Raw genomic sequence first — 17,228 nt, forward strand, 5'->3', positions numbered from 1 at the left:
TGGTACAGCTGTTAGAGCTCTGTTTTAAGAGTAGAGATGGCCGAGAGCAGAACCGGCCCAGCTAGGACTGTAGTGCGGCTTGCTGTCTGCTGCATGATCCCCCACTCCAGGCCTTCTCCCACCTAGGGCCTTCGATCACTAGCAGTCCTGGTGTTTAAATATTTTTCATATACTTCTCTTTAACACATCAGAATTACAGCTCAGAAGTTACGGCTCGGCAGACTGATTACTATGAGAGTGTGAAAAAAACAAAATCCAAGCCAGTTAGAAACAAGTTGGCACATACCACACTATGGAAAGATCTGAACTCAATCTCTTCCTTCTTCTAAAAAGAGAATACTTTGTCAGTCACTTAGCATGCTCTCCCCTTCTGTAACACCACCATTATAGCTGAATCAAACTTCCATCCACCTCAAGCTCCTGTTCAGCAGTCTCTGCCTCAAATGCTGTTAACTTGGGGCCTGAGAAGGCCGGTAATTCTCATACTTCTGGACTTGGAGATACATTTGAGAAATCATTCCCCTATAAAGGCTGTCTCCTCCAAGACCCCCCTCTGGTCCAACGGGACTACCCATTTAAATGTATTCAGTAGTACTAGGATTGATAAATCTGACTTGGAAATACCTTGGAACTTGTCTTGCAACCTTCCTGGTCAATACATACAAGCATCTGAGTCTCTTGTGTGTATAGAAAGAGTCTTGTCATCTGTTTAAGCTCTTTTGGAAAACTCAGTGAAATATTCAGACCATGAGATATTTTATTGGCAATATTGAAAGGGCTGTCATGACCAAAGGAGGAGGTGGTATTTCCAAATCAAGCTCTTCAAATAGCTACAAACAAGGCATGCAGTGAGCTGGGACTTCTGGACAGTGGCCTGCAAGCAGTGAACCCTAATCTCTAGAAGAGACTTGGCATCTCCCTCACATTCTTAATCATTAGGGGATGCAAGCTGGCAAACCGCAAAGTACGTTGGTAGTGGGTTCTAGGAAGAAGAAACACAATGATGATAGTCCTACCTATTCGCTAAAAAAACGTTTTGGCCCTGACCCTATTAGCCCTGTTGTTCTCAGCACTTCAGTAAAGGCCCTCTGCACTGGCCTTGAGACGTTCCCTATTTTTAGAATCCATAGCCTGCTTGTATAGGGATTTGCAGGTCCTGAGGCCGCTGGACAAAAAAAGGGAAAATCCCAAACTAAAAAAACAGGTCTTGCTAAAAAAAGAACAAATAGAAAATCTTTATGGAAAGTGCACAAAAGCTTTGACTTCAAGAACCAGGTGCATCCAGCACCCTCATCCCAAAAACCCCTGTGGAGATTCCAACTGACTCTCAGAGCAACCTGCCTCTTCCAGGTGCCAAAGGAGGTCAGGCTGCAATAATGAACTATTGCTCGTTAATATATCTGTTGATTAGCAGGCAAACCTCTTACTTGTCCATCTTTAGACCTGTATATTTAATTTTTATGTGAATTTCTATTACATTTCAGTTACATTTTCTCGCCTTAGGCTAGGGAAATATGTGTACCTTTGTGTGTGCGTGCCATTCTCAGTTCTTTACTTTACTACGTTTCCTTACTTTACTGCATTATGCCCCATGATGTGTTGGTAAGTTATCTAGATAAATGGTTCTCGACATATTAGGTAGCTCTGAGTGTACACAATGTCCCTGAGTAGTACTGGGGGTACGTACATGCCCATGCTGAGGAAGGGACACACTTCTCACACTGGAGGTGGAGGACCAAATCAAGTATGTCCCCATGAAGATGATTCTTCTGGCCAAATTTGGGCTGACTACAGAGAAATATCAACAGAGGTTCAAGGACCTGCCACAAAATTCCAAGGCAGTCCTGGGTGGACTTCCTAGACTACTCCGGCAAGGCATGTGGGCTGGGTAGGGGGAGGCAAGGTCGATGATTTCAATGGGCTGTACTACATGATTTTAATTGAGCATATGCTCAAATAATCAATTAATCTAGATTTGTATAAGGTGGCTAATCATCATCAATACCTGTTTCACAGAGCTGCACCAACGCCTGGTAGGTAGCAAGTTCACTAAGCCCAGGAAGCTTGCTGTAGATGTGGACCTCTGGGTCAGCACCAGAGTGTCCAAGAAAGTATCTCGGGGATTCCCAAAGGAGTGATCAGGTTTCCCACCAGAAGAAGGAGGATGCGCTAGAAAGGAGTCCTCTCAAGGCCCTAAAATAGTTCTCATAGTAAAGGGTCCCAATCCCAATCTGACCACCACCTTCGCCAATAAGAATTATAGAAAAACTGTTCCCAAGTGGTATGAGGGTTATGAGTATGGGTGCATGAAGGTTAATCCCAAGTGCCTTAAGAGGGCACAGCCCGAGGTCGGCTAGCTTCATTAACATAATTAGGTCCTGTATGTTACCTGTTGAAAAGAACTTATCACAAAGAAAAAAAGGGAGAGATGAATATTCAGTCTATAAAATTCCCACTTTCCATTGAGAATAACATAAAATATCAGCAAACAGTGATATCACAAACAATCTTTGACAAAATTAGTGCAGAAAACAACAATGCAAAATTCAAAGACGGGTATTAAAATAGAAATTAACTTTATCTGTAAATAATGTTGTTGTTGTTGTTAGTAGTTGTATTCATATATACCCTTGGAACTAGTTATCATGTCATTTCAGCAACCCTCATCCTTCCCCTTCCCCTTCTCGTCTTCCCCTTCCCATTCTCTTCCTCCAAGCTCTTCTCCTAATTCTGTATCTTCTTCTTCTGCTGTTCATGAGAATACAGTGATTGTCCAGTAGCTGTGATTTATTTCAACCCTAACACAAAATGCACACTTTCGAGGAGGGAGATTCCATTCAATGATTGGAGACATTGACCTGCAAGTAAAAAAGTAAATTCTTATGATGATGATGATGACGATGATGCATTTATAAAGTCAAGTCAAGTCAAAGAATTTATATAGCGCACTACATACCCAGAGGGTCTCAAGGCGCTTAGGGAGGGGAGGAGGATTACTTGTCAAATATCCACGTTTTAAGTTGCTTTCTGAATTCTAGGTGGTTCTGGGTAAGGCGAAGGTAAGTGGGGAGTGAGTTCCATGTTTCAGCAGCCAGGTATGAGAAGGATCTGCCTCCCATGGTGGTCTTGTTGATGCGAGGTACAGTGGCGAGGGCTTGGCTGGAAGAGCGTAGTTGGCGGGAGGGGTTGTAGAAGGACAGTCGTGAGTTGAGGCATTCTGGTCCGATGTCGTAGAGAGATTTGTGTGCGTGGGTTAGCAGTCGGAAAGTGATCCTCTTATTGACGGGAAGCCAGTGGAGGTCTTTCAGGTGGTCAGAGATGTGTTCGTTGCGCGGGATGTCTAATATGATCCTGGCTGAGGCGTTTTGGATTCGTTGGAGTTTCTTCTGAAGTTTAGCGGTAGTACCTGCGTAGAGGGTGTTTCCGTAGTCCAGTCGGCTCGTGACCAGAGCATGGGTGACTGTTTTTCTGGTTTCGGTGGGGTTCCAGCGAAATGTTTTTTTGAGCATGCGGAGAATGTTGAAGCAGGATGAGGACACGGCGCTGACTTGTCTGTTCATTGAGAGTAAAGAGTCCAGGATAATGCCTAGGTTCCGTGCGTGGTCTGTCGGGATGGGTGCTTTTCCAAGGGCTACCGGCCACCAAGAGTCGTCCCATGCAGAGGGGGATGTACCTAAGATGAGGACTTCTGTTTTATCTGAGTTCAGTTTCAGACGGCTGTGTTTCATCCATTCGGCAACTTCTTTCATTCCTTCGTGTAGGTTAGTTTTGGCGGTGCTGGGGTCATTGGTGAGAGAAAGGATCAGTTGAGTGTCATCCGCGTAAGAGATGATGTTGAGGTTGTGTTGGCGGGCGATGGCCGCGAGGGGGCTCATGTAGACGTCGAAAAGGGTGGGGCTGAGTGAAGATCCTTGTGGTATGCCGCAGATGACTTCAGTGGCTTCTGACTTGAATGGTGGGAGGCGGACTTTCTGGGTTCTTCCAGAGAGGAACGAGGTGATCCATTCCAGTGCTTTTCCTTGTATTCCGATGTTTTTGAGGCGTTGTAAAAGGGTGTTGTGGCAGACTGTGTCGAAGGCTGCAGAGAGGTCGAGGAGGATGAGGGCGACTGTGTCTCCCTTGTCCAGTAGAGTTCGGATGTCGTCTGTTGCTGCGATGAGGGCGGTCTCAGTGCTGTGTTTTGCTCGGAAGCCAGATTGTGAGGAGTCGAGGGATTTGTTGGCTTCGAGGAAAGCGGCGAGCTGGTTGTTGACAGCTTTCTCGATTACTTTGGCCGGGAATGGAAGGAGCGAGATGGGGCGGTAATTTTTGAGTTCGGTGGGGTCCGCAGTGGGTTTTTTCAGAAGGGCGGTGAGTTCAGCGTGTTTCCAGCTTTCCGGGAAGGTGGCGGAGTTGAAGGAGCAGTTGATGACTTCTCGGAGGTGCGGTGCTATGACGGAGTCTGCTTTGTTGAAGATGTGGTGAGGACATGGGTCTGTGGGGGATCCTGAGTGGATGGAGTTCATCAGGCGGATGGTGTCCTCAGTGGAGATTGGGCTCCACTCGTTGAGGGTGTTCAAGGGGGGAGAATGTTCAGTATATGGTTGGGTGGGTTGGTCTCCGGGTTGGTTGTCGAAGCTGTTGTGGATGTCTGCAATTTTGTTGTGGAAGAATGAGGCTAGGGAGTCGCAGAGGGCTTGAGAGGGGGTGATGTCGTTGGAGTTGGCCGAGGGATTGGTAAATTCCTTGACGATGTTGAAAAGTTCCTTGCTGTTGTGGGCGTTGTTGTCAAGTCGAACCATGAATGCTGTTTTCTTGGCCTTTCGGATTAGTTGGTGGTGTGTGCGGGTGGCGTTTTTGAAGGCGTCCTTGGTGCTAATGGTTGGGTCTTTTTTCCAGGCCTTTTCAAGGGAGCGGCAGAGTTTCTTGGACTTTTTAAGATCATCGTTGAACCATGAGGCCTTCTTGCTGCCAGGTTTGTTTTGACGTTTTTTCAGTGGTGCTAAGGTGTCGGCGGTGTTGGATAACCATAGGGTGAAGTTGGCGGCGGCTTGGTCTGGGTTAGAAGAGTGGGCTGGGGTGTTTAGAAGGAGCGATGAGGAGATCTGGTCGATGGTGATTTTGTTCCAGTTTCTTTGCAGAGTTGGTTGGGGGTGGTTGATGGGTTTTGGCTTGTTGTAGGTGAAGTGAACGCAGCTGTGGTCAGTCCAGAGGAGATCCGTAGTGTTGCTGAAGGAGACATGATTGCTGGAGGTGAAGATGGGGTCGAGTGTGTGACCTGCGATGTGGGTGGGGGAAGTGACCAGTTGTTTAAGTCCGAGGTTGGCCAGGTTGTCCAAGAGGGTGGTGGTGTTGCGGTCGTTGGTCTTTTCAAGGTGAAAGTTGAGGTCTCCCAGAAGGATGTAGTCTTTGGAGGGGAGTGCGTGTGGAGTGATGAAGTCTGTGATGTCTTCACTGAATTTTTCCTTGTATTCCGATGTTTTTGAGGCGTTGTAAAAGGGTGTTGTGGCAGACTGTGTCGAAGGCTGCAGAGAGGTCGAGGAGGATGAGGGCGACTGTGTCTCCCTTGTCCAGTAGAGTTCGGATGTCGTCTGTTGCTGCGATGAGGGCGGTCTCAGTGCTGTGTTTTGCTCGGAAGCCAGATTGTGAGGAGTCGAGGGATTTGTTGGCTTCGAGGAAAGCGGCGAGCTGGTTGTTGACAGCTTTCTCGATTACTTTGGCCGGGAATGGAAGGAGCGAGATGGGGCGGTAATTTTTGAGTTCGGTGGGGTCCGCAGTGGGTTTTTTCAGAAGGGCGGTGAGTTCAGCGTGTTTCCAGCTTTCCGGGAAGGTGGCGGAGTTGAAGGAGCAGTTGATGACTTCTCGGAGGTGCGGTGCTATGACGGAGTCTGCTTTGTTGAAGATGTGGTGAGGACATGGGTCTGTGGGGGATCCTGAGTGGATGGAGTTCATCAGGCGGATGGTGTCCTCAGTGGAGATTGGGCTCCACTCGTTGAGGGTGTTCAAGGGGGGAGAATGTTCAGTATATGGTTGGGTGGGTTGGTCTCCGGGTTGGTTGTCGAAGCTGTTGTGGATGTCTGCAATTTTGTTGTGGAAGAATGAGGCTAGGGAGTCGCAGAGGGCTTGAGAGGGGGTGATGTCGTTGGAGTTGGCCGAGGGATTGGTAAATTCCTTGACGATGTTGAAAAGTTCCTTGCTGTTGTGGGCGTTGTTGTCAAGTCGAACCATGAATGCTGTTTTCTTGGCCTTTCGGATTAGTTGGTGGTGTGTGCGGGTGGCGTTTTTGAAGGCGTCCTTGGTGCTAATGGTTGGGTCTTTTTTCCAGGCCTTTTCAAGGGAGCGGCAGAGTTTCTTGGACTTTTTAAGATCATCGTTGAACCATGAGGCCTTCTTGCTGCCAGGTTTGTTTTGACGTTTTTTCAGTGGTGCTAAGGTGTCGGCGGTGTTGGATAACCATAGGGTGAAGTTGGCGGCGGCTTGGTCTGGGTTAGAAGAGTGGGCTGGGGTGTTTAGAAGGAGCGATGAGGAGATCTGGTCGATGGTGATTTTGTTCCAGTTTCTTTGCAGAGTTGGTTGGGGGTGGTTGATGGGTTTTGGCTTGTTGTAGGTGAAGTGAACGCAGCTGTGGTCAGTCCTGAGGAGATCCGTAGTGTTGCTGAAGGGGACATGATTGCTGGAGGTGAAGATGGGGTCGAGTGTGTGACCTGCGATGTGGGTGGGGGAAGTGACCAGTTGTTTAAGTCCGAGGTTGGCCAGGTTGTCCAAGAGGGTGGTGGTGTTGCGGTCGTTGGTCTTTTCAAGGTGAAAGTTGAGGTCTCCCAGAAGGATGTAGTCTTTGGAGGGGAGTGCGTGTGGAGTGATGAAGTCTGTGATGTCTTCACTGAATTTTGCGCGGGGTCCTGGTGGTCTGTAGAGGAGGGTGCCTCTGAGTGTGGTCTTGGGGTCGATGTGGATCTGGAAGTGAAGGTGCTCGGAGTTGGCGAGGTTGGCGTCAGAGCTCGTTGAGATGTGGATTGATTTTTTATGGACGATAGCGATTCCTCCTCCTGTGTGGCCGGTACGGTCCTTGCGTGTGATCTTATAGTCTTCAGGGATGGCGATGGTGATGTCTGGGGCGGAGGAAGCGTTCATCCATGTTTCTGTTAGGAAGGCGACGTCTGGAGAGATGGTGTCTAGTAGGTTCCATAGGTCAATGGCGTGCCTGTGGACCGATCGGGTGTTGAGCAGGATGCATTGTAGGTGATTGGGGTCGAGGATCTGAGGTGTGATCGTAGCGGAGTTGGTGACGGTACCGGCAAATTTGCAAGAGTAGCAGGAGAAAGGTCCATGTGTGTGTCCAGGAGCGGCTTGGACGCAGTCGGGGTCGCGACCGGGGTTAAGGGCTAGGAGGGTGGAAGCATCGTAGGTGATGCGGGAGGGCTGGGCAGCGCGAGGGGCAGGGGGTCAGGCGCTGGGCGCGGTCCAGGCGCGGACGGGCGTAGACGGGCTTACCTTTGGCGCACCTTCGGCACGGATTGGGCGCGAACGCTGCGCGTGAACGCTGCGCGCGGGAACTACTGTCATATATGGATAGTGGGGGGGGGAGGGGCAAGGGCGGCTCAGCTGGGAGGCGGGGCGGGCTACGGAGGAGGACAACAACAACCAAAATGGCAGCGGAGGGGTCAGCGGAGCGGAGCGCTTGGGGCGAAATGCGCAAATACAATAACAATGCTTATACAATAACAATCGCGCTTTGAAAATGTAATTAAAGTAAAGCCGCAAGCAGGGCAGACTGCAGGCAACAATAGGAGGCAGTTAATCAGGATAAAGCGGAACAACGATACCACAGTTCGCCAGGGAGGCAGGGGAGCGACCACTCAGCTCGAGAGCGAAGCGAGTCACAGCGCGTTCAGGACACGGAGCGCTGTTTGTAGGCAGTGGGAGGGCGGCTCAGCTGGGAGGCGGGGCGGGCTACGGAGGAGGACAACAACAACCAAAATGGCAGCAGAGGGGTCAGCGGAGCGGAGCGCTTGGGGCGAAATGCGCAAATACAATAACAATGCTTATACAATAACAATCGCGCTTTGAAAATGTAATCAAAGTAAAGCGGCAAGCAGGGCAGACTGCAGGCAACAATAGGAGGCAGTTAATCAGGATAAAGCGGAACAACGATACCACAGTTCGCCAGGGAGGCAGGGGAGCGACCACTCAGCTCGAGAGCGAAGCGAGTCACAGCGCGTTCAGGACACGGAGCGCTGTTTGTAGGCAGTGGGAGGGCGGCTCAGCTGGGAGGCGGGGCGGGCTACGGAGGAGGACAACAACAACCAAAATGGCAGCGGAGGGGTCAGCGGAGTGGAGCGCTTGGGGCGAAATGCGCAAATACAATAACAATGCTTATACAATAACAATCGCACTTTGAAAATGTAATTAAAGTAAAGCGGCAAGCAGGGCAGACTGCAGGCAACAATAGGAGGCAGTTAATCAGGATAAAGCGGAACAACAATACCACAGTTCGCCAGGGAGGCAGGGGAGCGACCACTCAGCTCGAGAGCGAAGCGAGTCACAGCGCGTTCAGGACACGGAGCGCTGTTTGTAGGCAGTGGGAGGGCGGCTCAGCTGGGAGGCGGGGCGGGCTACGGAGGAGGACAACAACAACCAAAATGGCAGCGGAGGGGTCAGCGGAGCGGAGCGCTTGGGGCGAAATGCGCAAATACAATAACAATGCTTATACAATAACAATCGCGCTTTGAAAATGTAATTAAAGTAAAGCGGCAAGCAGGGCAGACTGCAGGCAACAATAGGAGGCAGTTAATCAGGATAAAGCGGAACACCGATACCACAGTTCGCCAGGGAGGCAGGGGAGCGACCACTCAGCTCGAGAGCGAAGCGAGTCACAGCGCGTTCAGGACACGGAGCGCTGTTTGTAGGCAGTGGGAGGGCGGCTCAGCTGGGAGGCGGGGCGGGCTACGGAGGAGGACAACAACAACCAAAATGGCAGCGGAGGGGTCAGCGGAGCGGAGCGCTTGGGGCGAAATGCGTAAATACAATAACAATGCTTATACAATAACAATCGCGCTTTGAAAATGTAATTAAAGTAAAGCGGCAAGCAGGGCAGACTGCAGGCAACAATAGGAGGCAGTTAATCAGGATAAAGCGGAACAACGATACCACAGTTCGCCAGGGAGGCAGGGGAGCGACCACTCAGCTCGAGAGCTACTTATACCCGGAGGTGCCTAGGCGCCATCTTCAGACAGACAGAACTTGATGGAATGGTTAAGACTCACCCTTTAAAAAACAGGTTTTTAGACAGTTTCTGAATTTCAACAGATTAGTTTATTTTTAAAGTGAAATTGGCAGGGAGTTTCAGAGTTTGGCCGTGATTGCAGCAAATCTCCTGCTACCCCAGCTGACCATGCGCACTCTAGGGACAACAAGGTTGCCATGCTCAGCTGACCTATGAGATCTTGTCATGGCGTATGGCTTGAGAAGACCTGACATCTGCTCAGGCCCCAGTTTGTTCAAATATTTAAAACCTATGCCCAGGGATTTGAACTGGACTAGCTTGGCCACCGGCAACCAGTGCAATTGAACCACGGCCTTAGAGGAGGATTCAAATCTAGTGATTCCCAAAAGCACTCTAGCTGCCACCTTTTGTGCAATCTGGAGCTTATTGATACTGGGTTTTGGTGCGCTGGTGAACCCGGCATTGCAGTAATCCAATCTGGATAAGATGAGTGCAGATACCACTAATTTCTTTAGCTCAAATGAGGTCCAGGGAAGTATTTTCCTCAGAAATTTGAGGATAATAGAGCGTGGAAGTAGTATGAATAATTTGGGCTTCAAATGACGGTATTGTATTGAAAATCATTCCTAGGTTTTTCGCCTTGCTCGCTGGGGTTGGCAGAGGGCCGAGTTGAGAAGGCCACCAACCGTCTGTCCAGATAGAGGTGCTGTTACCGAATAAGAGAACCTTGGTCTAAGAAGAGTTAAGCTTTAGACAATTGACTTCCATCCAGTTTCCTATATGACTCTTACAGTCATGAAATCTTGAGGCTGTAGAGCTAGATGGACTATTCACAGAAACAATTATATGTGTGTTTTCGGCGTAAGACACTAAAGCAAAACCATAACTTTTGACCAGTTTCGCCAGGGGGTGACATACAAATTTAATTGCATTGGGTTCAGGGAAGATCCCCAGAGAACGCCACAGGGAAATGAAAAGGAGGATGAGACAACGTTTCACCCTCCTAGTTATTAGAATTAATTTATATTTCATTTGTTTTATTATATGTAACATACAACCCTTTCAAATTATTTCCATTAATTTCATTTCATAATATTTGCCAAATGACTTTATGGGAACTTGTTATTGGATTCTTTTAAAAAAACAACACCTCTGTGCTGTCTTCTAAAATCGCCTAACAGTGCCCTTTCACTACCGGATTGGAGACATCAATTGCCCAAGATTTTAAAACGTGTTAATTTTTAAGAAAATCATGGTAATACTATGGTTGCTTAGAGATAGCAAGAGGCAACGAATATTGAATACCTTGATTGTGTCAGGATATACTTCTATCAACACTTACATAGAAACCCTGAGAAAATGCTAGGCTGCTTTTTACTACTAATGTATCTGGAATTAAGTTGCTCACAGCTTTTGCAATGGAAATAATAGATCTGAGGATCATATTCAAAATAACATTGGTCCAAGTTTGACTTTTGAGACATTGTTTGAAATGCATTGCTCTACTGCATTTGCAGCCTGGGCACAGAGTTTTTTTAACGTCCTTAATTTTGTTCATATGAAAAATGCCACTCTTATATATTTGCAGGTACAACTTCATCTGTCAAAAACAAGAGGAGACCCATTTTCAAATGGAAAAACAATAAAGTGAAACAACAAGGTCAGTGCAGACATTTTTATGACCATAACATTTATGACCCAGCGCTTGGTAAATTTGTATTATTTCTAAATGTATAAACCTCCATTATGGACTGTAACCATGGTGCACATCTGATCGCCTTTTGCTATACGTCTGACCCTAATGGAGATGGAGCCTGGGTTTCAGTATCCTACAAAGTCGCCACATCAGGAGTCATCAGTCTCTGAGTCATTCCAAGAGGGAGTTTGTTTTAACAGACTCTGGAAGGGGAAGACATGTTCATGCTGTCAGCCCTTTGTATGGGGACCATTTATGACTAATGTCTTTAAACCAGTTGTGAAGGGGGCTCCAATTAACACCTGGAGGGAATCTACGGTCAAGAAATGGAACTGGAATTGCCTCACGTTTTATCACCCGATTCCTTTGTTAGATGCCACAGTAAAAACTTTAGGATGAGCTATCTTGGAAAAGCTGGAAGCATGGGCAGAAACAAAATCCTTTTTTTCAAAGGCTCAATATGGTTTCCATCCAGGTTTGGGGATCATCGAGCAAGCACTTAACGTATCCCTCATTATAGGAAGTACGTCAAGGCCATGACTGGTTCATTACACATGATGTTTATGGACCTCTCTAGTGCTTTTAATTTGGTGGACAGGGAAAAGTTGTGGCCTTTGATGGAGGCAGCTGGGGTAGACTCACCATTGTTGAACCTTATTAGGTGGTTACCCTGGGATAATACTGCCAGGGTCCGTTATATGCAACAAGGCGATTGTGCACAATCTATAAAGGAAGTAAGAGGGGTCAGGCAGAGCTGTATGAAGGCACCATTTCTATTTTTATTCTATATTATTTTGTAGACAAAGTCCTGGGTTTATGTAGTGATCATACCCCTAAAACCATCTCCTGGCCAGTTCCAGTTCTTTTATATGCGGATGATGCAGCTTTAATTTCACAAACAGCAATTGGCCTCCAGAAACTTTTAAAAGGTTCTAACAGTTTTATGAAAAACTTAAGTCTAAGAGTAAATCACTAGAAATCTTTTATTTTAACATGCCCCCAAAAAAACACCAAAACAAAATACTTTTTTATCGGCAAGATCCTAATTACTAAGGTTTTATATTTCAATTATTTAGGTATCAGTCCTTAACAATTTACCAATTTCCACAATGCCTGTGATAGAGAAGTATTTATTCTGGGTGGAAAAACCAGAACACAGTTTTTACACCATGAGGCTCAGGTTACATTCATCTCATTGTTTGGTTGCTTTTCCAAAACTCTGGCTCCTGGTTTGAATATCTTCCAGGCTGCCCATGCAATAACTGCTTCCCCCAAACAGCAGTGCACATTACGCTTTTTTGCACTCTATATAGCAGCTTGAGAAAACGATACTTACTGCCACCTTTTAAGTACAAGCACCGTACATAGCAGAAAGAGGTGCCAGTCTTTTTAAAATGATTGAAAACTCCCACAATCTGTTTCCTTGTCTATCATTATATCTTGTCTGTAATAAAATGTAACCTGTGTTTTTCCTCAGTGAATTTCTAAGAGTTTATTTTTTTTATTCTGTTTCTTAACTATAAGGTCCCAGTAACATTTTGTTTCTCCAGTGAATTTCTTTATTTTTTTTATTTTTTTTCTTGTGTCCTCATAAATGCCACCAGAAAATATCAGCTCTAGATAGGCTTTCTCCAGGCCACTATCACAAACCAGCTGATTCCTCCCGGGAGTCTGTGGATAGCCAATGGAGATTGCCCAAAGGATGGTTGTTACCTGATCCAACTCCCATTCACGATGTATCTTGCCACTTAGGGAGGACAGGACCGCTAACCTCTGGCATAATCATTGGACTCATTAGAAGTTATCTCTCAGACCATGCGTTTAAGGCAGACCAGATCTTAATGGCGCTTTCCCCACCACATAACATGTCTAAACGACAAACCGCCATGATGTTTCTTAAGCAGTCTACGAATCTGGGGGGATTTACAGACTTCCACTCCCTACAGATCTCCCCCCTGGCAATAACTATGACGCAAAAAATAAACTGTACTGTACAATTTCTGATACCATAATCAGGGTGAAGGCCAAAAAAATCAATCTGGCGCTGCAAGTAATTGGGGATAGTATAACCTCTTCTAGAAACTCACACACCTCACTCCAGTAACTCGTAATTTCAGGGCAGGCAACAAAGATGTGTCTGTCGTCTGCAACTGGAGACTTACATCTTGGACAAAGATATACTTCTGCTGAGAGCTTAGAGAGCTTTGCTGGAGTCCAGTAAACCCTGTAGAGCGTGAACAGGTGGTTCCTTCTAACTTAGAAGACATTCTGAAAGTAAGTTGGCAGAAGGTGGTAAAGGAAGTAAGGAATCTATTGACTAGATGGAACACTCTACCCCTTAACATCTATGGTAGAGTGAACCTAGTCAAGATGATAATCCTGCCAAAAGTTACTTTTCTATTCAATTCCATCCCTCTAATCTTTAATAAAAAGGACATTTCAAACCTCCAAGGAAGGATTGACTCTTTCATCTGGGCGACTAAGTCACCAAGGATCGCCTGGAGGAAATTAAGAAGGGGACTGAAATTAGGCGGACTGGCTCTTCCCGATTTACTTTTTTATTGTTATGCTTTTCAGTTCAAGAACTTTAGACTTCTGGGAAATGAGTTGGACTCTTCATCTCATGGTAGACTTTTTCAGGCTATGCTATTGGACATGCCGCATGGGTCAGAATTCTTTCTCTATAAATATGGGGATCAGAAGTTTTTTTAAAAAGGTTCGTTTGAAGCTTTTAAGGACAGCACTCAATACTTGGCAGTCAATGCGTAAATTTTTTGACGTACCCTATTACCACTCACAAGCCCCAATTTGGGATTCCCCTGGTACACCGGATTGCTTGTTAGATAGACTGGCTCTCCCTTTGAGAGCGGCAGGCCTTATGAAATGGGGGGACCTGTGTAATAATTTGGCACTGTTAAGTTGGGAATCCTTATCGAACATAACAGGGGGCTCCATTACAAGATTCAAATATTATCAGTTGTCTTATTGGTGGGGGAGGCAGCGTTGGGTTAACGAAGAGGAGATCCTACTTTTGGTATCTATTAATAGAGTGGGGGGGATGGTTGCGCTCTGGTACAATACACTTGTGGGAGCAAATGACAATCTAGGAGCTGAAACTATCAAGCTCTGGGATAATCTTATAGTGCATAACCCAGGGGAGGTGTTGAAGGTGTGGACGGACTCCTTTACACTTTCTCAGAATATCATAAAACCGTCCAACCTTAGAAGTTTCTCCAGTGAATTTCAAAGGTTTTCTTATTTCTATTTCAAAGTATTATGTCTGTTCAATGTTTAGTTTTTTTAGCTATTTCCTAGGGTTCATTTTTAGCACTAAGTATATTACTATTTATTTTGCTTGATAACACTTTAGGAGCGTCGAACGTTCAGCGCCCAGTGCACCTGATAGATGAAGGGATGGAAGAAAACCGGATTGCCTTATATATTAGAACATGTTCCCCCTGCATCGTCCAACATACAATTTAAATGACTAAGAACCCTGGGGCCAGGCGTCTCCACTCCTCAATGTACATTAGTACATTTAGGCCCAGATTCATCCTTGGGCTCAAATGATTGACTTCTGAGCTAAAGCTTCCCCCTGATAGGCACTCTGTATCTGTATCTTTTAAGCCTCTCTTTTGCTTACCCCCAAAAGTTAGGTACACACCTTTTGGTACTACTAGGGCTGGAGTAGAGAGTCCTCTCAATAGGAGCAGTGTGAATTTGCAGGCTACGGTGGGTTAATTGAATGACAATCTGTCAAGTAAAGGTACATTAAAAGCATTCGTCCACAGGAATGTAGTATCCCCAAGAACCGTTGCATCTGGATGTATGACGTTACAATGCATACTTTTACAACGCATAACTTTACAACGCATTTTTTACAACGCAACATCCCTTACAATGCATTCCATTACAACGCATGCCATTACAACAAATTTTTCAAAACTACCTTTACAACGCATTCCATTACACGCATACTACCTTTACAATGCATACCATTACAACGCATACCATTACATTGCATGTATGGTAAGTATTGGATAGTGTAGGGGTAAAAATTACTACTCTTACACCAGGGGGGTGCAACAGTAGGGTAAGTGTTGGATAGTGTAGGGGTAAAAATTACTATTCTAACTCCATGGGGTGCAACAGTAGGGTAAGTGTTGGATAGTGTAGGGGTAACAATTACTATTCTAACTCCAGGGGGTGCAACAGTAGGGTAAGTGTTGGATAGTGTAGGGGTAAAAATTACTATTCTAACTCCAGGGGGTAAAACAGTAGGGTAAGTGTTGGATAGTGTAAGGGTACTATGCGTTGTGATGGTATGCGTTGTGATGGTATGCGTTGTAATGGTATGCATTGTAATGACTGCTTTGTAATGACATGCGTTTTAGTGGTATGCATTGTAGTGTCATGCGTTGTAATGGTTGCGTTGTAATGGCATGTGATGTAATGGATCTTGCGTTGTAAAAGTTTTGTTGTAATGGTAGTGCGTTGTAAAAGTTGCGTTGTAAAGGTTGTTTCCCGTTGCATCTATTAGCATGCAAACAGTTCCCAAGATTTTTCTTGCATCCTAAAAGGTTGCAGAAGAACAGAGCGAATTCCCCTTGACCCATTGCAACCAATTTATCATAGGATTTATTTTATTAAACCTGGAGTAGAGTACCTGTTCATAGGGTTGGATTTGTTAGTTATTGCCTTCCAGCAATATCAAGTAAATCAGGGTGCCTCCAGGTGTATTGTTGATTTGGATCAAACCAGCCCTTTGTTGCAAAATCTCGCTACTCCCCTCAGACAATCCAGGTACTCTGGGCATTCACCTTAAGGGCCACTCAGGGGATACCATTGATATATATATTGTTTATGTAAGAGGAACCAGTGGGGGCAGACCTTCAGCCACTATATAAAAACGTGTGGAACTCTTGGATGAGAGAGCTGTAACTTCTCCCTTGATATTTGCCGGTCATTTCAATGTCTCATTCGAACCCCTAGACACTTGCATAGTTCCACAGTAGTGAGCTAAGTCTCCTAGAGGCAAGCAATGTGGATGTGCACGTATATTCTATGTCGCCTTATTCAGGTCACTGTGCACTTAATATTTCCTAATAATCCAGGTCAGTACACTATGGAGTCTTTCTCCATCTATAGGGCGCATAGGATCCCTGGTCGTTGCCCTCCTCCGGGGGCCCTCTCACGTCTAGTAATAGCACACCTGCCCAACTATAGAGACAGGGATCTTCTAGTCCAAATGTTTCTTGTAAAAGGGCCCTAGAGCTACGATAGAAAGAAAATCACAGCGCACCCGGACTACGCAGCGGCGGTCCAAAGACCTTGAAACACCTTTGGAGCGGTCAAGGATCAACTTCATACTCTGGGATTGACACATGCGCTACTCTTCCCTGCCAAGATCAAACTTAAAGATGCTGGCACGATTAATTTCTTTCTCTTGATGGAGGAGGCGTGGGCATGGCTGCCCTACATGGCATCAATAGGTTTCAGGGCCTGGCCTCTGACACAGATCATGAATCAGTGCTGGAAGCCCCTGGTTCAGTGACCTCTGATCTTGAGTCCACGATTGTGCTGGTAAGATTGCCCTGAAGAGAGGTCCCAGATCTGTGACTTTTTCGTGCGTAAGACGGACTGTGCTTGTACAGGATGGGGTAGATTTGGGAGGGGAGTCTTGGATATCCTTTGGTATTTCTGTTTGCTATAATTGGGGAGAGGATGTAGCCTAAAGGCTAGAGCGGTCAACCTTGAAGCGGGGAACCAGTTTGAGTCTCGGCAAGGACACTCAACATCCTGTGATTCTGGGCAAATCACCTAAATCTCCCCGTGCCGAACAAAAATTAATGTGTCCATCGGTAAATCTGCAATGAAACTGGTGCTCTGTTACAGAGCTCTGATACCTGATATCTTCGAGTCAAGTTTGCGCTATATAAAACTAAAAAACATTTTTTTTTAAATGGGGACTCTTTGTGGTTCAGACTCCGCCCATGGACCCAGAAAGACCAGCACATTGTCGGATCTTCTAATGTATACCGCTTGGTCTGACCATCCCAGAGATTTCTGCAAAGACTTTTTAGCACTAAAGGCATGTATTAATTACTTATTGCACTGTTTGGGCCACTGTGGCATGATGCCTGTTAGCATCCAAGCCAAGGGTGTGGAGTTAGTGTTGTGTTTTAACGTTTGTTTCTAGTTAGGACCGACTTGGCTGGCGTTGGGGGGAGCACGATTTGGGGGTTGACAGTTTTACACTACTATAAGCCTGACTTTGACCTATTTCCTCATCAAACCCACTGGGCAGAATTGCAGGTTTGCTGCACACTC

At 46.1% G+C, this 17,228-nt stretch overlaps 1 protein-coding gene across 1 annotated transcript in view; it reads left to right on the top strand.

Annotated features, from left to right (window-relative positions):
- LOC147725274 (GTPase IMAP family member 4-like) overlaps nucleotides 1-17,228 on the top strand; it is a 165,977-nt gene that overhangs the window by 126,540 nt on the left and 22,209 nt on the right. Inside the window, exon 3 of the mRNA XM_086967154.1 lies at nucleotides 10,791-10,862. Within this exon, the coding sequence (XP_086823280.1) occupies nucleotides 10,791-10,862 (72 nt within the window). The remainder of the gene's footprint in view (nucleotides 1-10,790; nucleotides 10,863-17,228) is intronic.

This window comes from Lissotriton vulgaris, chromosome 4_1, assembly GCF_964263255.1.
Source record: "Lissotriton vulgaris chromosome 4_1, aLisVul1.2, whole genome shotgun sequence".
Lineage (NCBI taxonomy): Eukaryota > Metazoa > Chordata > Amphibia > Caudata > Salamandridae > Lissotriton > Lissotriton vulgaris.